Source organism: Monodon monoceros, unplaced genomic scaffold, assembly GCF_005190385.1.
Source record: "Monodon monoceros isolate NGI ecotype Baffin Bay Population unplaced genomic scaffold, NGI_Narwhal_1 Super_Scaffold_3, whole genome shotgun sequence".
Lineage (NCBI taxonomy): Eukaryota > Metazoa > Chordata > Mammalia > Artiodactyla > Monodontidae > Monodon > Monodon monoceros.
The window spans coordinates 76,450,550-76,473,135 of NW_021703780.1; the positions used below are offsets into that span (position 1 = coordinate 76,450,550).

The following is a 22,586-nucleotide window of genomic DNA, read 5'->3' on the forward strand; positions in this document are numbered from 1 at the left end:
CACACACACACACACACACACACACACACACACACACACACACACACCCCATCACCACCACCACCAGCAGCACTGCGACCACAACAACAAAATACAAGGTAACATGAAAGAGAGTGACTGGGGAGAGAGAGGGTGTTTTTAGGTCTGGTGATCAGGGAAGAAGGACCCTCTAAAGAGTGGACAATAGAACTAAGGATCCAGTGACAAAGGAAGAGAGCAGGCAAAGATCTGAGGAAAGAATGTCCCAGGCAGAAGAAATAGCGAGTGCAAAGGTATAAAAGGCTAGTGTGGCTGAATAGTAGGGAGGTAGAGGGTTGGAATTAGATTAAAAACAAAAAGGCAGATGAGAGCCTCATCGCATAAGGCTTTGGAGACACAGTAAAGAGTTTGAGTTTTACATGCAACCTACTGGACGATGACGGAAATTATTTTTCTCAGACGAGTGATATGAACTAATTTATATTCTAAATAGCTCAGTCTGGATAACATATAGAGAATGCTTTATCGGGATAAGAGTGAAGGCGGGGAGGTCTGCAGGGGGTCTATCACAGTGGCCCAGGTGAGAGATGAAGGAAGGCAGGGGGTGTTGGGGAGCCGGAGAGAATGTGGACGCTTTATCTGGGACAAAATAGGAGGCAGGAAGAGCAGACCCCAGCAGCAGAATAGAATCCTACCATTAGTCTTAGAACCTTATCTGGTCAAAGTTGAGCCCACAAGCCCTTTAGAGATCACTCAGTGGAAACCCTTCCATTTAACATGAGAAAACCTGAAAGATGGACAAATGAAGGGACACGCCCAGGGTCCCTGAGCAGGCCACTGGCAATCCCGAGACTGAGCCTCACACCTCCCATCTTCCAGGGGCTTAAATAAGGTCAAGTCCACACAGAATGCAGCAGACCCCGGGCGGGGGCTGTGGCAGCTTGGTAGGCCCCCTTTCTACAGTTGGGCCTCCCAGTCTCTGTGGTGTGAATCCAAGCAGTGGCAAGAGCTGTGGAGTTATGCCAGGGTCCGTGGAGCCATATGTGGATCATGCCCACCCTGGAGGCTGAGTAAATAAAAATGTAAATGCCGCAATGTGACATCTAGAACAGAGAGGTTAATGGCTTGGCGCCTGGCATCCAACTGAGTTCCAATCTTGGCTTTACCCATTGTTGACTGTGTGCCTTTGGATAAGTTACTTAACTCTTTGGGTCTTGGGTTTCCTCTTCAGTAAACCGGAATGAAAATCATAACTTCTCTTGGTTCTGTGAGGCCCACATAGGATAACACACTTGTACAAACAAACAAATGAAAAACTTAGACTAGTACCTGACACAGACAAATATTCAAGAAATGTTTGGCATCATTATATGGAATTCAAAACTTCTTTTAGTGGAAATGGGGCCTTAATATTCAAAACCCTGATAAAAGTGACTCACTCTCCACCCGAAACTGTTAAGAGTGCTTCTGCCCTGCAGGTGTGTGGCTGGAACTGCATCGCTTTAACTCGGCTCTAACACTGCGGGTCACCAGCCGCCTGGCAGGAACTGTGGCCTTTAGCACAGGGACCCGATTCCTTCAGTCTTTCATTCATTTATTCCACAAATGCCTACTGAGAGCTAATGGAACTGCCTGGTGGTTCTCAGCCTTTTTTTTTTTCCTTGCTTCAACTGGGTTCATTTGCTTAATTTACTCCCCTGAGTAACTTCTCTCCTTGAAATGCAGTGATCTTTCAACTGGCAGGTGAAGAGTGGCAGTGGGGAGAGTGGAGGTGAGAGTGTGGGGGGAATGAGATTCCAATCAGAATTGCAAAGGGACCACGTACAGGTTGAAACTTTCAAGAGTCTCCTGGAGGGTAATGTGTGAGGAACAGGCACATCACAGGAGGAGGAGGAAACAGACGGCTGCAGGATGCTGAGCCCAGGTTGTACGTGCATTGAAAGCCATAGCCATTTTTCATCTGTTCCCTCCCCTCCACCAGCAGCTCTATGAGGTGTTAGTGTACCCATTTCACAGAAGACAAACTGAGGCTAGGAGACCTTAAGGTACTTCCCAAGTCACATGACGAGTCAGTGGAAGGCTGGGGCTGGACCCCGGGTGGCCTGACTCCTCATCAGGTTTTGTTTGTTTGTTTGGTTCCTGACGTCCTTGAGTTGTTACCGTGTGTTTGGAGGGGGAGAGGGAGGAGGGAGCTGTGATGGTAATGACTGCTGTTGCCGTGCTGGTGTGTATGTGAGACAGAGACAGAGAGGGGGACCCAAAGAAACACTCAGGACAGAGTCCGAATTAACAACCACCAATAAAAAGGCCGGCCAGCTGAGGTGAGTTTCCGTCGGGCCATCACCGACCACACAAAAGATAAAGCAGAGATGCCTGGGCCATCCTAACACTATTCCTGTCCCGAGTGGGCTCCTGATGGGGAATGTGAAGGGAAGACGCATGCGGGTTTCTTCCTCCTTTGCTGTGGTGTAGACCTCAGAGAGAAGGGGTCCTCAGGAAGCCAGCGTGCGGAGAGTGTCTCACCTGTGGGCACCCTGTCCATGAATTCAGTGCCAATCCCTCCAAATCGTGCTGCCTCAGGATGCCATGCTTTCAGCCCCTTGAACTTGTCAAGCTCATCTCCCTCTAGAGAGGCCCATTTGTAGACAAAGCAGACCCAGGTCACACTGAAACCTTTTCGCTTTTCAGATTTGGCTGGGGAGACTTTAAGTCACACTCCTGGGACGAGTAAGCAATCGAGTCATAATTCGTCCCTTCCCCAGTTGTCAGAGCCCGGAAAGCCTGTCTTCAGGTACCATCACCTTAGTGATTATTTATGGGTGGTGTGTGAATTTCCCAAATGGGCATCAGGCATCGCATCCAGGCATTTCCATAAAAACGAGGGCAATTTTTTCTAAGCAAACGTATACACATCTCCTTAATCTATGCAAATCTATTCATAAGGATTTTCTAAAACCACCACTTCCCCCACGCACCCTGGACACACAAATTCCCAGCTCCTTTTGATTTCCCAGTTTGTTTTTAAGCACTGGGTGGAGGGAGGAGGGGGCTTGCAGATTCAAGGGGGAGATGGTGCTCCCTGGGTGATGCAGCTGGCTTGCTCAAAGCAGCCGGTCCTGCCCTTGCAGTTGGGAGCAAAGAGCCAAGTGTGGGATGGTAACCACCTCCCAAAAAGCCAGGCAGCCTTTCACCAGAGGGAAGTATCAGGTTCCTGTACTGTGGGTTGTCACTGTCTAATAATATGACCGTTTTGCCATCTCTCTGCAAATAAGGCAGAAGCTGCTACCTGATTGGTATAACATCTCACTTACCCTCCTCATTGATTTTCTTGTTCTCCTCCTTTGCTTCATAAAAAGAGGGACCAGTGGCTCGTGCTGTGGACAGAGAAGCTTGATTTTTAGTATGAGAGAGCCTCTATTTTCTTTCAGGAGAGGGAAGTTGGATGATCAATTCTTTTGTAAATGTGTATGGTGATATTTGCTCCGGTAAGTTTTATATCTCTCTTGATTTACAGCTGGCTGGGGGTGGGGTGTGTGTGCGTGTGTGTGTGTGTGTGTGTGTGTGTGTGTGTGTTTGCATAGATTTAGACTGTACAGTCACGTATCTTTCCAGATATCATTTTCTGAAATCTTTAGGGATAATGTCTTTTTATTTTCTTACTTTGCTTGCTCATATTCATCTGTCTAAGCCAGAGAGCTCTGTTGTATAAGAGTGTGATGCTTACCTTAGTTGTTGAAGGATGCGCTGGGTTTCTCTGAACATAGTAAGGAAACTATTTAAGCAAACTTACGTTTGGCTTCATAAAAATGTAATGTCATTCTGCCTCCCACCGGGAGTGTTTAATGTCTTAAGTATGTTCATTGTGCCATAATCTGCATATCATTTTAATTAAAGTTTCTTCCTCAATGTCAGAGCAAGAATTTCGTAAACTCCATAAATAGTTACCAAATATTTTGTGCTTTGCCAAGAAAGGGTGTGCTAATTTCATGAGGCCTTAAGCCAGGGTAGAATGGATGAGATGAGTTTCCTCTAAGATGAGGTACGTGCACCTTTAAAAGAACTGAATGTATGAAAAGTGTTCAGATCATTAAAGTACATCTCTAGAATTCCTTGAAAAGATCTAATCACAAGTGGCTGTTGCTTCTCTTCTGTCTTTGCACTGTGTGTTTGTGCCACCGTCTGTCAAATGCCCAGCCCTGGCTCTCATGTTTCTGTATCTGACGCTGATCAAGAAAAAGTTGCTGTTATTCAATTCAAACTAGTGCCATACCGTGATCTGCTCACCACTGCTAGTTATGATTTTTAAAGGCATTACCTGGTTAACTGCTTTTTTTCTATCATCTGTTTTTCTAGAGAGTGTTAGAGGATCTGAATTCTTTGTTGTTAATTCAGAACTCTGAGAGAAAGTCTGTCAATATAATTATCCTAGACAGAGATGATTGGATGATTAAATAATTGCTCTAATGGAAATAAACTGAGGTTCTCATCTTCTCTTTTTGTTACACAATCAACAAATCTGCATAGTCTTTTTCATGGTGAAATGGATTAGAGAATATATTTATAATGAAAGTTAAAGGCACCACTGAATAAGAAGCAAGAGCGGGTCTGACTATTCTTCAGAGATTTTGAAAGTAAAGTTAGGAACGTCATGTGTGCCTAGACCTCTTAGGCATAGAATTCTTTTTCGGAAGAGCAATGATTCAGATCCTGAAGTAATCTAGGGGCAGCTCATGGGAACACTAGTGTCTGGGAATCTAGGAATGTGGTCCTCACGTCTGCTTCTTTTGGGCATTCTGCCCCTCACACACCCTTTGCAAGCTGGAATGGAACTACTCATTCTGACAAACAGAATTTTGAATTTTGGTTATTTGAGTTCAGCCTCAAAAATCCTCCAGTAAAAATTTAAAAGAAATAAGACTACATTTAAAGTATTCATTTGAGTGTATAGTAATAAACTATTATACATTTTTTAAAAATCTTCTAAACCCATATGAACTTACATTGCCTCTTACTGGTCACAAGAAGCATGTTCCTTATAACAGCCTTAGATGCCATAAACCCTCACGAGCACCAAGTGTTCCTTAGTTGGTAGTTTGTTGAAAAAGAAAACTTCTATCCTTGGGCTGTTGGCATTTACTGCTAAGGAAACTCAACAGCACTGAACACCTGTCTTTGTCTCCCCAAACACCCACTCCCCCAACATCCCTTAATATTTTTGTCATCTTTCTCTTTACATGGCCGTCATTAACAGGTTATGTACAAAGTCGCTAGCTGTAAACGGAGTTGATCATCCTCTGAAGCTGTTCAGTAACAGAAGTGAATGCAGATCTGGGCGGTGGGGTGGGGGGGTCACCCTGTAGGTGAAAGCACCTGTCTTGTCCTGCGGGTTGCCAGTTTACAAAACCGTTAGGGCTCCCAGCAGGCTCGCACCCACTGATATAGGAAGGGCAGTGGGGCATCTGTATCTTGGAGAGGTCAAGACCTTCTGTGTGATTTAGGATGAACGTGCCTGGTCTTGAAAGCATCCCTTTGGAAAAGTCCAGAATGCCATTACCCTCAAAACTGTTGTAGTCTCTTCAAAGGAATAAAAATCTGTGCCATGTAGGGGAGAATAACAAAGGGAATTTTCATTTCACGATGAGACCACTTATTCTTTTTAGCAAGGTGAGGAATGCAGTCGTCGTTTCCATTTAGTAAGTACCTGCTGTATGCCTGGCACTGTGCTAAGCATTTTACGTGGCTTGTTTCCTTGAATCTTCACAGCTATCCCAGGAGGGAGATTTACAGATAAATCCCCGTTTTACAGATAAGAAAACGGAGACAGAGGGCAAGTGTGCCATTTGTTTGTGGCAACACGGTGATAATGATGAAACTCAGAGCCAGACAGGCTCATTCCAGAGTCAGGCTCTTCATCTCTCTCCTCAGCCAGGGTTTCACTTCATCAGTACAATCTACAGCCGACTCCTAGCCTGCAGTGACTTGCAGGGTGTACCATAACACACCATATTTTTTTTTACACCATATTTTCATTAGTGCTTTTCCCCCCCTCTGAAGCTACATAGCCTCCTTCTTCTCAGGCTCTGCCTTTGTGACTCCAGGCTAATTATGTGTTTGTAACTAGCAAGTGTGCATTGTATTTCCACTCAACTATAAAGATGTGGATCTCACAAGAGGGAGCCAGTCTAGGGAGAGCTATATGCAGAAGTGGCTGAATTAAGGTAGCTTTTTTTAATTGATCACAAGAAATCCATCCCTTTGGTTTTCAATCTTTCGAACATAGAGTCAAAATTAAGATGTGATGATAACACCCATATCAATACCTCAAGGTATCTGGTTTATCACTGATGCAAAATATAAAAAGCAGTTGCTACTGAATTGATGTATTTGTGGAGACTTTGTAAAATTCTCACCTTTTATTTTTTACTCACCCCCAGCATGAGTTTCTCGCACTCTGTGGCCAGCTGGAAAGCACTGACGTGGCCCTTCAGGTAGAATATTGCAAAGCGCCTCTACCACCTGGGTAATGAAAAAATGAAAACAGCTGCCAATAAGCATGCTGAGAAGTGTGACAAAGTTGAAACTCAGAGGCCCCAGATGCATTCTTTTGCACCTGAGCGCTGAACTCTCCATTTGAAATCCATTTAAGCCAATAAAATTCAACTGGATCTTTTAGGAGGAAAATGCAACTGAGTAGAATCAATATGTTTGAAATTTCTCCTCCACTGGCAGTTTTCAGACTAGAAGCAGGGCACACCCGTCATGAGGTGAGCCTGTGAAATGCTGCATTTTCTTCCCTCAGTGAGAGAGAAAGGATTGTGAGTGATGAAAATGTTGCTAGAAGGGAGAACCTAGCTTAGGACACTTTTGCTCTATTTCACCCCAAACCAGAGGGATCTAAAAACACAGATGAACAAACAAACCAACAAAAACAACCCATCCCAAATTGGGAGGATTAAGAGTTCAGTTTTGAAGTGTTGACACAATATTGACTTCTTGGTGTGGTCTGCTGCATGTAATAGTGCTAGCTTTTGAATTACTCCTGGTGTAGAGTAAATTAAAGAGATCAGAGTGCAGTACTCAGTAAGATGTGTTTCCAAAATGATAGTCATTTTTGTCAGAGGTAAAACTTATTGACCTCTTTTCCTTGCTCTTAAAAAATAATAACTGGGGGCTCCCCTTGTGGCGCAGTGGTTGAGAGTCCGCCTGCCGATGCAGGGGACACGGGCTCGTGCCCCGGTCCGGGAAGATCCCACATGCCGCGGAGCGGCTGGGCCCGTGAGCCATGGCTGCTGAGCCTGCCTGCGTGTCCGGAGCCTGTGCTCCTCAACGGGAGAGGCCACAACAGTGAGAGGCCCGCGTACCGCAAAAAATAAATAAATAATAATAATTGGATGGTTTAATCAGAGAGTGTGGTATTAGAGCCAGTCAGGATAAAGAAATTTAAATCAATCTGCGTTTTCCACCAGCATTTATGAGAGTTTTAAATATATTAACAGTCATCAAATGAGCACTTGAAAGAAATATGTTGTACTCATCCCCAGTGTTCATGAAATATAGGCTTATCCCTTAAAACTAAGCTTAGAGACAGTTTTATAAAGCATGTCAGTCTCCATCTCCAAGATAGAGCTTTCTTCCGAGAGGAGACCAAATCCAAAATAAATCACAGTAGAGACTGTCTTTCATCTTACCTACATTTCCTGCTGCCTTTTCTTTGGCTGCGGATGTGTGTACTTAATCAAGTTGATCCTTAAGAGCTTAAAAATGATCTATTGAGTATGCAGGAATAGCATCTGGTGTTAAGACATAATGAGCGTGGGACGAGGCTTGAATTTGTCATCAAACATTCTAAGCTGGTGTACAAACAGAGCTGGTGGGCCTGTTCCATCCTTGTCTAAGAAGATGGAATCAGGGAGGATTTTGAGCCTGAAAGGAACACGTGAGGCGTTCAGTCCTCTAGAAGAGGCTCCTGGTCATTGGTGTGCCTTTAAATGTTTAAAGTTTAGGGATGAGTTGAGAATGGAAGCACCTCAGTCACTACTCTGCAGACTCATGGATCTGCATAATTAATAGATTTTACAGTGATCATTTTTGAACAGATCCTAGCCAAAAGTCTTAATGGAAAATGGTTCCTGGGCAACTTCAAATGCATTCCACTACGGTTTCTGGAAAGCTTATTCCCAACACGGGGCAATCAGTTCACTGTGGAGCTTTGGGTTGGCCAAATGTAAGGGGGTAATCATTTCATTAGAGTTTGGGGGGGGACTGGTAGGTTGGGGGTAAAATGCTTCTATTGATAATCCCCATGTGACTTCTTTAGCCCTGCTTCCAGAATCTTAAAATCCTCCCATTGATAATCCCCATGTGACTTCTTTAGCCCTGCTTCCAGAATCTTAAAATCCTCCCAAATTACCACACATTGTCTCTGAGTAGGCTTTCTGGCAAAGATATGACAAATATTTTAGACTTGTTTTATTTCTGGTAAAAAATGGCTTTAAGAACATTTGTGCCCAATATAGATTATTACTTGAGGACTTTTCAAGTCACCATAGTGACATCTACCTCTCAATGATGAACCCATATATGTTTATCTAGCTTTGGATGAGGGAAGAAATGGGATATAATTTTTCAAAGCCTATGACATTCAATTTGCCTTCCTATGAAATTGAATGGTTGAGACCAAAAACTAATTTTTTTTAACTGGGGGCAGATTTGAGGGAAGGCTTGGAGTGTTGACTTCACCAGGCTATTCTTGCATTCCGCAAATATTTAAGGATGCTTACCAAGTGCCAGGTACCACACTAGGCTTCAGGGATGCCGTGATGAACAGATAGACATAATATCTGTGCTCCCAGAACTAAATGCCTTCATTTTCCTTTTTCTCATCTAAACCTAGTTTCTTTTTCATGGTTCAGGATGTGTCTTTTTAAAAGCATAATTGAACTGTTCTAGTAAGACATTTGCAGGAAATATGTGCTTTTGGTCCTGTCTGTTTATGCTCAGTGAAGGAATCCATTTCCTTCAGAGAGTTAATCCATTTATTTACTGATGTGATTATTCGTCTGGCTGAAACGGAGTGGTCTGAAGGTGGGGAGCCGGGGGAAGTCTTGTAGTTGTGCCTTCTAAGCATTATTTATCGTTACAAGGCATCCTCAGATTTGATACGCTATTCTCACTCTTGCCCGATGTTGGGAGGAGGAGAGAGGGATGAAGCTACAACAGGACAGAAAAGTAAAGAAGCTAGAAGAGTAGACAGAGAGGGTGCCTAGAGGAAATAAGACTTGCAGTGGCAGTATGATTAGTTCTAACTGACATTATCGGGTTCTCTGTGGGTGTTCATTTATTCAGAATGTATATATATATATAGTGCCCACTTTGTGCCAAGTGCAACACTAGGTGCTAGAACACAGGAATAAATACGGTATACTAGTTTCTGAACTCAAGCAGCTTCTAGTAGGCCAGGATTTCTCAACTTCAACACTATTAACATTTTGGCCCAGATAATTCGTTGATGTGGGGCTGTTATAAGCATTTCAGGGTGTTTTGCAGCATCCCTTGCCTCTACCCACTAGATGTCAGTAGCCAAATGCCCCCCCAACCCACCAAGTTGTAAGAACCAAAATTATCTCCAGACAATGCCAAATAATCCCTAGTTAAAACCTTGCAAGAAACTGAGTAATAACCAACAGCTTTGACCGAATCTTCCCTTAGCATTTCTACTTCTCTGACTTTCAGATACACTGCTGCATGGTTAACTCCAGGATTTTTCAGTGGTTTTCCCCAAATATTCTGTACAACGTGTCTAACAAAGACAAGTAAGGCATCTCTAAGTCTTTTTTTTTTTTTTACCATTATATCCCTTCTGTATAACACTTTACCATGTTCATTTGCCTTACATTTTGTCTCATTTGATTCCAGCAATCAACAAATGAGGCAATAGGAAAATATAATAACCTTTTAACAGATGAATAAATGGACATTTAGAATTGTTATATGCCCAAATTCTTGCAACTAATAGTGGATAGAGCTTAGATTCATACTCAGATGTCCTGACACAAAAACCCAGTGTTTTTCTACAGAGTTATAAAATTTAATGAGAAAACCAAGGTAAGTATTTTTAAAGCACACTCTCTCTTTGAGGCTGTACTGGAAATAATAGCAATGTAGCTGTGGATGGAGGTCTACAGGCTTGGCTCCTTACTAAGTATTTGTTAACTGGGTGGTTTTGCACTCTTAGTGCAAATAGCAAATAGCAGCATCCCTTCTTCATTCCCATCCTCAGTAGTTCAAGGAATGTGGAGTGATACATCACAAAAACCACAGGAAGCTCTAGAGATCAGTCCAGCAGAGTGGATGGGGCACGGGCTTTGAAGTCAGATGTACCTACTGTATGAGTCAGCATCCCAGCAGGAAGAGATGACATCCTCAAACCATCTGACCTCTTGCCAGTGACAGTAAAACATTAAACCTTAATTTCTTTAAGTCAGAAAATTGAAGCCCTGAAAGGTGAGTTGCATTTCTCCAGGCCTTATGGTGAAATCAGTACAGAAGGATGATAAAAGCAGAGCTCAGTGTACTTCCAGCCCAATGAGCTGAAGAATCATTTCAAATGGAGAAAGGCCGGTTCATGGATCTGGCACATACCAGAAATGTATGTGTTCTGGGTTACCACCAGAAGTCTGAGTGCCTGAGATCGACCCTACATTTTGAACTGGGTACACCCAAGAATCTTTGGGGTTAGTTTAACCATATTTCAGCCTCATTAGAGGCTACAGGAGACATTGAGCTCCTGGATGGATCTTAAAAGAGTTGTGGACACGAATCTGGAACACATTAAAGACAGGCAGTAATTTGCAGTGGTGCTCATCACATGTACTCCTGAGCTTGGATGGATGCAGGGCTTTCCCAGGAGAAGGCCTCCAACTGTACCTGGGCCCACATCCTTCATCATCTGATGAACTTTTAAAAGGTATCTGTCACTATTGAGACCCTCGTGGCTTTTGCCAAGATAAGAGTCATTCCAAGCATATTGCTGTGGCAGAATGCCCATCAAGAAAGCTATCTTCTGCCTGCATTGTCTTAAAGAACTGAACTTAGAATGAGAGGAAATAGATCCAGATCCTGCCTCTGCCACTCATGGTCTTAGACAATTCATTAGTCTCCTCTGGGCCTCAGTCTCTACATCTGTAAAATGGAAATAATGGGTCCCCTCCCCAGAGTTCTGGAGAGGATCGCTCTCATAAATGATATGAGAAAACCCTTTGGAGACCACGTGGGCCTAGACAATTGTATCATTATGTCCTTCCCTCTGTAATCAAAATTCATTCTGCTGTCAGTTTTCACTCAGTGCCCTTGATGTGTGCATGGGGTGAGGGGGAATGTTTCCCCAGTCTACCAAGAAAATGACTGCAGTTGTGGGATGGGCCTAAAGTAGTCTATCCATGGTTTGATGGGTAATTCTATCTCAAGCAGAGATTTATGTTCATATTATAAATTGCAGAGACAGAGTATCTTCACTGAAGAATAACTATAATAAAACCAAATGCAATATGGATAAAGCAATTCCCTGTAATCAGCTCAGCTCAGGGAATGCTTCTGTGCTTCCCTTTCAACTTCCTCGGAAGCCTTTCCCTGCCATCTGTCCAGGCATAATCCATTCGTTATGAGGGGTTGGGAAGAGGGGGGTTGACATGATCTCTGACCTGATATTGTGTGACCTTAACCCTCTTCTCTCTCCACCTGAGAGAGCTCCTCAGGTGAATTGACAAATCCCAATTTTTTCCTCCCTAAGGATCAAAGCTCAGGGAAAGCCTCCTGCTGCCCACCCTGAGTTTCTCATTAGCCCTTGGTGTAGGAAATTCAAAGGTTTCTCATTTCTCATATTTTATTTGCCTCAAAGCATCTCCTGACACATTTGATCCGAAAAGTTGGTTAGCTGGTATTTTTTCCAGGAGCATTATCTGCTGGCAGCCCTCTCCCAGTCTCCTTCCCTCAACTCACCTCTTTCCTCTGAGTGGTATTTATAAATTCCTCATCCTCTGAGGAGTTTGGAAGACATCTCCTCCAACCCTCCCCCAGACCAGTTTCCCAATATGCTTGCCTTCTCTCTCTCCCACTGCCTCTACACTGTAGGAGAGTGTTTCTCAAGGCTTTTTTTTTCCCCTGTGGATCTCTTCAGGAAGGCAAGCATGTTTTCTCAATCATTCACTCATTCATTTGTTCACACATTCATTTATGTTTCTACTGTATATTTATTGAGCAGCAACTGTGTGCTAGGCACAGTGTTAAGATGTAGGATACAGAAGTGACTAAAACAGATGTAGTCCCTACTCTGCTAAGAGTTGCAGTCTAATGAGGGAAGAGGCAATTTAAAAATCCCTCAAAAGTGACTTAATTATCATTGTAGTAAGGGCTAAAAATAAAAGCTAAGCCATCTTGGGTACTAATTATGTGACAGGCACGGCTCCAAGTGTTTCATGCATATTAATTCATTTAATCCTCATAATAACTCTTTGAGGGGGTTTGAAGAGGGAAGGATTAGAGCTCATAAAATCCTGAAAGGCTTGGACTCCTTTCATAAGTCTAGGAATATTGGAATGAGGGTCACACAGCATGATGCTAAGAGCTCACATAGCTGACGTTTAGACAGCGCTTACTGTTTACCAGGCACTGTGCTCTGCACCTCACACAGTCTGAACCTTCCCAACAGCATCCTGAGGGATTGCTATTAGTATTTCCAAGGTGGGGAGAAGGAGATGTAGAGAGCCTGAGCCGCTTGTCCAAGGTCACAAGGTCACACATTTTATGAGTGGTGATTCTGAGACTATAGCTTAGGTGTGTTTGACCCCAAGCCTGGGCACTTAAACACAATGATAACCTGTGAAAGGCTGATTAGGGCATTCCTCATTGGTTCATATTCTGGAAAATACTCTAGAATGGGGACAGAGAGGGTTATGTTAATGTGCATCTGAGTAAGAAATACAGTGATCCTTCTTGGAGTAAATCGGAGCTTGTGGGACCAGGAGCGTTGTGTCCTTACATATGCTTAATCCTTAAGCATATTCCAAGGGGGACCACCAGCTGCTTCTACAACTTCCAATTCAAAGCATGGACCAAGGACCAGCAGCACTGACATCGCCTGGGAGCTTGCTGGAAATGCACTCTCCAGTTACACCCCAGACCTACTGAGTACTGAAATCCACATTTAGGTGATCTCCATATGGTTCACATGCACAGTTAAGTTTCACAAGCTCAGCTCTAGAACAAGTTAAGAGACTGGGCTTTCAGCTTTCAGCTCTGGTTGTGATGCTAACTGACCAGTTGTTTGATCTCCCCAGATTATCTTTGCTCTGTGTCTTCAGTGGAGATGACTTTAACCCTCCTCGTGGATGGGATCACAGGTCATCCCATGGAGGAGCCTGGAGCTGTTGGGGAGGAAGGTTCTGTAGAAGCTCTGAGTCTCTCTTTTATCTCTAGAATTGTTTTTGCTACTGTGGTCCGTGGACCACCTATATCAGAATCAGCTGGGGAATTCATTTAAAATGATGCTTAGATTAAAAGCAGAATTCTCAGAACAGCAGTAAATGCCGAATTACATAGTGTAACAGTGTCTTCAAACACCAGGAGAAATGACTGTCAGATTAGCATTGAATATCCTTCCTAAGGTTTTTATCCAGAATAAGGATGCAGTAAAGACATTATCGGATTACATTAAATCACATTTAATTTTTACATTTAATTAATCCTCTTTTGGGAGGAACTATCTCTGTGGAATGATCCATCCAGACCTTGGTTTCAGATTCTGGTTCCCATTCCCCATCAGCTGTGTGATTTTTAATGAAGTGACTTAACATCTGTGATATGACGAAAGGATTCTCACCGTTGGGAGGAGGGAGATGCTGTTGTGAGGTTCTCAATAGTGTATATAAGTATGTGGCATGGAGTACTACACTAAATAGATTGTAATTATTATCATTGGTTGTTGAATGAAATTTTATAAAGTCACTACTCTCAAATTATCTATATTATCATGACATAATTATGAAATTATAGATTAGTTGCTATAAAGAAAAACCTACTTGAAATACTTTAGAAGTGATGTTTAACTTAATTTAGCATATGTATCTTATCATTTCATTCATTCATTCATTTATTCATTCAACAAACATTTATTAAGATTCTACTAAGTGCAAGGGACTTTACCAGGCACTGGAGATGCAGCAGTGTTATATGTTACTCAGCAGGGTGGAGATGGGCAATAATAAACAAAGAAAAGAAAATGTTAGATAGTGGGCAGAGCTGTTAGATAAATCAGGTAGAGGGAATGGGCTGTTCTTTCAAACCCATATTTTTATAAATTGAATTAAACAGTAAATTTATCAAGGGAAACTTCCAGAAAAGTTGTAGAAGTGTACATAACTATTTTTCACATTTGTGAATTTTAGCATTTCATCTTTAGGTTTTCTTTCTTTCTTTCTTTCTTTATTTTTTGCGGTACGCGGGCCTCTCACTGTCGTGGCCTCTCCCGTTGCGAAGCACAGGCTCCGGACGCGCAGGCTCAGCAGCCATGGCTCACAGGCCCAGCCGCTCCCCGGCATGTGGGATCTTCCCGGACCGGGGCACGAACCCATGACCCCTGCATCGGCAGGCAGACTCTCAACCACTGCGCCACCAGGGAAGCCCCAGGTTTTCTTTAAAATGAAGAATCAGCCTGTTGGAAAAACTTAAATTGATTCAAGACTTAGTGACCAATGGTACCACCTTTCCACCTCCCTTAAAGTTGACAATGTCGTGCATCATTCCACGTGATACTAACAGTAACCCCAGGAAACAAACAGATTAGTTGTTTATTGAGTTTTCTGTCAAGGGAGCAAAACTATGGCTCAGAAAAAACATTTTCAATTGACCAGAGGTTTACCGCTGGTCAATGATGATGCAAAGATCCTCTCCCCTCGAATTCAACAATGGACTCTACCACAGAATCTCTCCTTATTTGACAATCTCTACAAAGCCTTGTAAAATAAAGGTCAGGGCTCTAGAATATTGGTCTGCAATGTGGGGACTTGTTGAGGTTATTTTAGGTTTAAGCTCTTACCATTGTCTAAATATGATGGTGCTGAGAATGAAAATGGAATTAAATAATATAATGGCAAATGGAATTTATGAAGCATGGAACATCAGCTTCAGAACTGGAACATATGGAATTTTCCAAAGCAACTTCACTTAGGTTTTAAAATGGTATTTTTAAGCATTTTATTCCTAATACTGCTCTCTTAACACCTTCTGATTAAAATTTAGGAACAGTTTATTCTTACTGACTCAAAATTGGAATTATATCCTAGTGAATTCTACCAGCTAAACATCCAAATGTACCTCGAAGCTGTAACATTTCTACTTCTTATTCTCTCACTACTCCACAAACAGTGCTACACTCTAATAATGAAAATACTAGACGGAATATGTTAAAACAGAAAAATATTAGAAGTGGATCTAACTATTATGTTAACTCTTCCAGCACGATTAGAACACAACTGGGCTCCATTGGAGCCATGGCTACCTCTGGACTCTAGAACAGCCTCATTAATTTTCTCATCTTATTACATTGAGGTTAAAATTCACATTACACTGTTCAAACTCCACTTGCAATTATTTCTCTAATGAAATAATGAAATTTTCTACTGTCATAATTGGTCATGTCTTTGTTAGTCATGCACACACTGCTACATTGTTCCCCCCAGCTACATATGGAACATAAAATTCAGGAAACAATAGGAAACATCCAGTATATGCAGCCATCCTTGATGGCAGTACAAACAGCTAAAGACATAGTGCACATGGTTTTCTAATGTATGTGGCCCCAAAGTTCTGACAAAGCAGATATGTATCCAGAAATGTGTCAACTTTAAGTATAAGTTAAGATTGTCAGTTAAAAAGAAATTGGTTCATAAATAATGCAGCATGATTGAAGGACAATTTTCCCTGTAATCATAATTTTAAAGACAGTAATGTTCTGAAAGCATCTTTCTTTAGCCTCGTTCTTCTAGGTCCTCAAAGCTAAGAGCTATAGTTCATCAAGGTTAGCTTTGGTGTCTGCCATGTGCAGATGGGTTGGAGCTAGAAATCAGAACATATCAAGAGTAGAGAGACCTGGGCATAAGGTTTCAGTCAAGTAAGAGGAATAAGCTCTATAGAGCTGCTGTACAACATTGTACCTTAGTCAACTATAATATATTGGACACTGAAAAATTTATTAAGAGGGTAGATCTCATATTAAAGTTAAAATAAAAAGAGTAGAGGGACCTGAATGTGTTAGAAAATAATAATATTTTGTTATTTGCAAACACAGTAGAAGCTCTTTAAAAGAAAAACCCTACTCATTGTACTTGTTGGATTAACCACTGTTCTTATTCCCTCTTTAAAAAAATTGTTAATTCCTGCAGCATGTTGAATTCTTATGGAAAGTTGGTAATAGCCACACTCTGCTGAATCCACCAACTGATTTGTATATTTATTCACACAGTAAGTTAGTTGTACTAAACCTCAAAAAACATGCCCCCATTTTTCCTCTCATTTTGCTTTGTGTATAGTCATGTGTGTGTGTGTGTGTATGTGTGTGTGTGTGTGTGTGTATCTTCAGTAATCTCAATGCTAAACATCAAGTGTTTTATCCTGTTCCCATTAAATTGTTTACTCTGAAATAAACCTCAAATATCAAGGCCCTGTTCTTTTTGCTGTCATTCCACCGTCTCTGAGTCATGGTGCTTGGCAGAGAGGAGGCCCTCAGTAAATGTTTGTCGAGTGAGTAACTGACAACCATGTAGAATTTGCTCTTTCAGCAGGAACATTCCGTTGCATCAGTACCTTTAAGACTCCTCAGGTGAACCCACTCTCCAGCCAGCCGATTTCTGTTTGTTTTTGTGGGGGGGGGTTGTTTGTTTGTTTTGTTTATCTGTTTAACTGTGTTTATTTGTTGTTAAAGTATAGTTGATTTACAATATTATATTAGTCTCAGGTGTACAGCATTGTGATCCAGTATTTTTACAGATTATACTCCATTAAAAGTTATTACAAGATAATTGCTATAATTCCCTGTGCTATACAGTATATCCTTGTTGCTTATTTATTTTATACATAGTAGTTTGTATCTCTTAATCCCATACCCCTAATTTTCCCCTCCCTCTTTCCCTCTCCCCTTTGGTAGCTACTAGTCTCTTTGGTTTTGTTTGTTTGTTTGTTCTTTTGTTTTCCCCTGCCTTGAAGTCCTTTTCCTCACATTCATTCTGAGACCGCCCCCCCCCAGCTGTTGTAAGATTGGAGCTGTGCACCCTAAATGAGGACCAAACACAAATACCAACAAAAAGTGCCCTGTATTTTCTGCCAGAATTGGTAGACCCAGGGCAGATCCCCTCTTTGCTGAGTGGCACCTCAACAGTGGCCTCCCCTGGGCTGTGCTGCAGGGCCAGCCCAGCTGGGAGTTAAATCAGTAGGCTTATCGTCCTGGGCCTTTGCTCATTTCTCTTTATCTGGGGTCATCATTCTCCAAACTAAGAATGTCTTCTCTAGCTTGCCCACTTAGAATGATCCTTTTTTTATCATTTCCTTTTTCTTCTTTAAAGTTCTAATAGGTCATTGTTTTTCCCCTAAGAAATTAAGGACATGTGAGAATTCACCAATACGCATAGCATGAGAAGCACAGAAGTGTCATTTTAATGAGTTCTTTGGTGAAGTTTCTTGCATCCGCTAAAATAAATTAGGTCACAATAAGATTGAAGAGAGCTTCAAGTGCCTCAACATCTAACAAACTGGCTTTATTAGCTAGAAAACAGGAAGAAGTGAAAAGAACTTGCAGAATAAGAAAGTCATTAAACTCCTCTCCTGCACTTAATAAAGGGTCAAAAGTCTCAGTGGAGCAAACTCCAATTTGCATTACCTTAGAAAGAGGGAAAAGGTTCCCTGAAGAATTACACAGGCCCACAGAGCTCAAACTCTATTAGGGGCACATTAAATATTTAGCAAGTATTGGTCCAGGAAGGGGGAAGTCTCCCCTGCCTGGACAGTGTTCATGCCTGGTACGTGGAAGATTATGTAATTACCTTACTCCTGGCTGATGATTGGATATTACTGATCACAATAAGTTTGTATTGGCTTGCCCGGCTTGCCTTTGTTTACTCTAAATGGAGGAATTTTCAACCTAATTCTTATGAATCGTACTCTCCTTTTGAGACGCTCAATTTTCTCCTTACCTCGTCTACTCCTAATCCTATTGTGCACACACCTTTTATGAAAATCAGGATATTTGGGGGCCTAAAAGTTTGTTTTTGATATATGATAAGGTCATTGAATTGTTACATTAATAAAGTCACATAAAATCTACTAACAAGGTTCACTCTTCCTTGAATTTATATACTTTACTTAGATAACACTGCCCTCTGCTTCCTCTCCTCTCTCTCTCTCTCTCTCGGAGTTTATTTATCAGTTTTTGCTGCATAACAAACCACCCCAGAACTTCATGGCTTCAATCCACACTATTTATGTAGCTCATGATTCTGTGGCTCAGCAAGTTGGCCTGAGCTCAGCTAAGTAGTATGTCTGCTGGCCTTGACCAGCTCACTCATGATGCATGTATGGTCATTTTCTAGTTAATAAGATGGTTCTCTTTCTAGAGGTTATCTGAACTATCTCTCACTTGGGGAAGTGGCAATGACTGGGCAACCTACCTCTCAACATCTAGGAGGCTAGCTTAGGTTTGTTTCCATAGCAATCTTGAGTTTCCAAGAGTGAGCATGAAAACTGCAAGCCCTTTAAAAGCTTAAGCTTAAAACTCACACAGTCACTTTCATCACAGTCTGTTGCTCAAGGCAAGTCACAAGGCCTCCACAAATTCAAGAGTTGGAAAAATAGACTCTACCTCTTGATGGGAGTAACTGCAAAGAATTCCACCCATTTTTGCAACCTATCCAGTACTCTACTATGATTTCTCTACTTCCAAGCTCTAGGAACACGCTGCCTTCCCTCATTCAAAAGCATTGTCCTTGACACCTCGCTTGCCCATCAACGTCCAACTGAACACTAAATCCTGTCACTTTTGCCTCCGGAATATCCCTTCATCTGTCTAGTTCTCTCCATCTCCACTCTTACCTCTCTCGCTTTCCCTTGTTCTCTTGCAACTTTCCATAAAAGGTCTCACCGTTTTTTACTCTTCTGCCCACCCACCTCATCCTCCAAGCATTCTCCACATGGTGACAAGAGCAATCATTTCTCAATTCAAGGCTGCTCATCCAGCTCCCCTGCTTAAAACTTTCCAATAAATTTTCAGTGTTAGGTTAGAGGTCATTATCTTTAGTGGAAGCCATAGACCCTGTGGCATCCAGCCCTTGCCTGCTGCGCCAGATCGCGCCCTCCCGTCATGCCCCTACTGACCTGCTTCATCCAGATCAGCTCCGCAAATGCTCCATCTTCCCACAGAGCCTCTGCGTGTTCCGTTCCCTCTGCCCACCCTGAGTACCTTTCATCATCCACTTTTATACATCCTTCAGTCACCTCAGATTCTTTTGGGGGTGATTTAATTGATGTTCACTCTTCCATCAAGCTATAAGCTCCTTGAAGACAGGAAGCCTCTGTTTTTGCTCTTCAGTGCATTTACTGAACATAGCAGTGTCTGGTGCATATTAAACACTCAATAAATAGTATATATTTGAAGGAGAAAATGAGTGAATGAATAAATGAATAGTCGTGTATGTTCTAGCCCTATGCTCATGCATAAATATGCAAGAGATGCAGTTTCTGCCTTTAAGCATTTATATTCTTGTTAGGAGAGGAAGGTATGTAAATTATAAAGTATGAAGGGTCCAATAGAAGCTTAAAGACAGAGGTGTCAATTTTCCCTTGTGGTGGAGGGAAGGAAGTACAGGGAATGTGTATTCGTTTCCCATGGCCACAATTACCACAAAATTTGTGACAAAACAATGGAAGTTTATCTTAGAGTTCTGGAGATGAGAAATCTTAAAATCAAGGTGTCATTGGGGCTGCATTCCTTCTGGAGGCTCTAGGGGAGAATTATTTTTCTTTGCTTTTTTCCAATTTCTAGAAGCCTCCTGCATTCCTTGTGGCCCCTTCTTCTAACTTCAAAACTGGTAGCCTGGGTCACCCACCTTGAAATTCGCTCTCTCTCTCCCTCCCTCACCTCCCCTTCTGTCATGACATCTTCTCTGACTCTGACCTGTCTCCCTCTTATAAGGACCCTTGTACTTGCATTGGGCCCACCCAGATAATCCAGCATAATCTCCGCATCTCAGTGTCCTTAATTTAATTACATTTGCCAAGTCCCTTTTACTGTGTAAGATAATTACATGTTAGGAGATTAGCATGTGGATATCCTTGGGGGGGGTTCATTATTCTGTCTACCACCAGGTTATAAAGGAGTGACGTAAGGGTACCTGCATGGAGAAGTGGCACTTGGACTGAGTCCTAAAACATAAAGATGATGAAGACACTCACATAAGTGAGGGCTTATATGCAAAGAATGGCTAATAATCTGGCGGGGCGGGTCATAAGTAATTTGTTGTTCACAGAAAATAATGAGAGCTGAGGCCAGAGAGGGCAGGAGGGAGGCACTCGAAGACAGAAGGCCTTGCGTGCCATGCTAAGGAAGCCACACTTGATCTGGTAGGCAGTGGAGGGCCATTCAATGGTGATAAGTGGAAAAGGGAAGCAAGGTAGTTAAACTTGGATTCTGGAAAGGTGGCCCTTGCAGCAGAATGGAGCCTGGATGTCCTAGGGCAAGGTTGAAGGCAGGTACAGCCGAGAGGAGACCACACCATTACTCTGGGCCAGTGGTGATGGTGGCCTGGGTCAAAGAAGTAGCAAGTGAATAGAGAAGCTCTGATCAATGTTAAGAATGCAGAACCAACAAAGCCAGGGGACTGTTTGAATGAATGAGGTGAAGGAGGACTCTCAGGTTTTTGACTTTGATGATGGGACAGAAGGAGGTACCATGGGCTTAGATGGAGCATATCTCAAAGGAGGCTGTTCTCATGGGTTCTAGGAGCCACGTTCAAGGGAACACAGCCTTTAAATGCTCATTAAGCCCAGAGTCTTTATGCCATACCAGGTAAATGGGTTTGTTATTTCATTTCCAATGTTTCATTGAACTTGTAGCATTAAGAAATGAGAACACTGTGATAATCATAACCATTAAAGAGATCAGCTTCCTCTGAAGCAAGCTCTGCATTACCCAGCTCTTTCTACTTCCCTCTGGCGTTTGTCAACCATTTCTTCCCAGGGAATATAAACACATCAACCAATAAAAGCCAAATGCAGCAGCTTCCTTCTTTTACTTGAGCAAGTCTGACACCTTCTTACATCTTTGTTCTGGCCTTTTCCTGGGGTTGTGTCAAAATATCGCTTCTAATCTTCTCCCCACAGACCACTGGCTCTCTTAGGATTCTGGATTCCATCCTAGCATCTGCCAGATGCAGTGGTAAGGCTCAGTGAGATCAAAAGAGGGCCCCTCTTCTAGTTCTACTTATTTCTTTCCAGACTCTTTTACTTTAACCACTTCTGGTGGACCCCCTACCCACCCTCGAACCAAGTACTTTGATATAAACTTGTGGGTCCCGCCCTGTTTGGAGGGAGATAAGGGATGTATTTCCATTAGTTCAAAAAATTACTATGAAATGCCTGCTATGAGCTAAGTATTTTTACCCTGATGACAGTTCTGACATGCTGTTCTTTATTTACCTTCATCAAAGAACTTTGGCTCTACTATTGTATCCTACTTTTTAAATTACTTCTGTGTGTATCTGACAGGTCCTGGAGGCGTGCTCTGGGTTTACTTGCACAAATTGAGGAGATTATTTAATTTACAGACATGATGAGAGCACTTCTGCAATATGGGGGATGTGAAGATAACCAAGAGATGGTCCCTGCCCTCAGAGGGCTTCCAACCAAGCAAGGCAGATAGCATAATGACACCATGCCCTTTTGTAATTCTTGTTTCATTTTTAGTTCATTTCTTTCCACCTCTTCAGTAGGTATTTGAGCGTTTTTTCCTAGTTCCTCAAATTCCTAATCTCCTCCTTCACTTCCATTCATTATTTGATTTCACTTATCCATCCGCTAAGAAAATTAAGATCCTTTCACATAGGACTCCTCAATTTCCCTCCTTTCCAACTCAACATGATTCCCTGGAGCCCCATCCAGTGACTACTTCTCGTTCTTTAGAGGAAGAATTATCCCTCGCATTCATTAAGTGCATTTTTATTGGACATCAACTATTTGCAAGACAGTTCCCACTTACATTTCTGTTCCCACATCTTCCAGTTTTCTCTAGCCCATGCAAATCCCTTCTTTTAGAATTGTGTCACTTTTTTTGTTGTTTTGTTTTGCAGAATCATGTTTGAGTCCCATGAACAAATAAAATGATTCTCTGATGGTATTTTAACCTTGCTAGATGTGTTAAAAAGTGGTTTAAGTTTAACTTGGGATCCAGAAGCTAAGATGTTTAGAAAAGGTCACTCTGTCCATAGTCACTAGATGGCTACATATTTTCAGGCTCTTCTGCAGTGCTGGAGTTGGGATAATATTTATGTCTGTGTTTATGGGTATGGTCT

General features: G+C 42.2%; 1 protein-coding gene across 3 annotated transcripts in view; it reads left to right on the forward strand.

The window, feature by feature from the left end:
• The window catches only part of SYNPR (synaptoporin), a 291,233-nt gene that overhangs the window by 139,590 nt on the left and 129,057 nt on the right, over positions 1-22,586 (forward strand). Inside the window, exons 1-2 of one of the 3 annotated variants that reach the window (XM_029243021.1) lie at positions 3,328-3,464; positions 5,640-5,672. The exons of 1 other annotated variant lie outside the window; for it this stretch is intronic. In XM_029243021.1, the coding sequence (XP_029098854.1) occupies positions 3,441-3,464; positions 5,640-5,672 (57 nt within the window). In that variant the 5' untranslated portion in view covers positions 3,328-3,440. Of the gene's footprint in view, positions 1-3,082; positions 3,465-5,639; positions 5,673-22,586 lie in introns of those variants that run through there. One more of the 3 variants, XM_029243022.1, reaches the window with a different exon arrangement.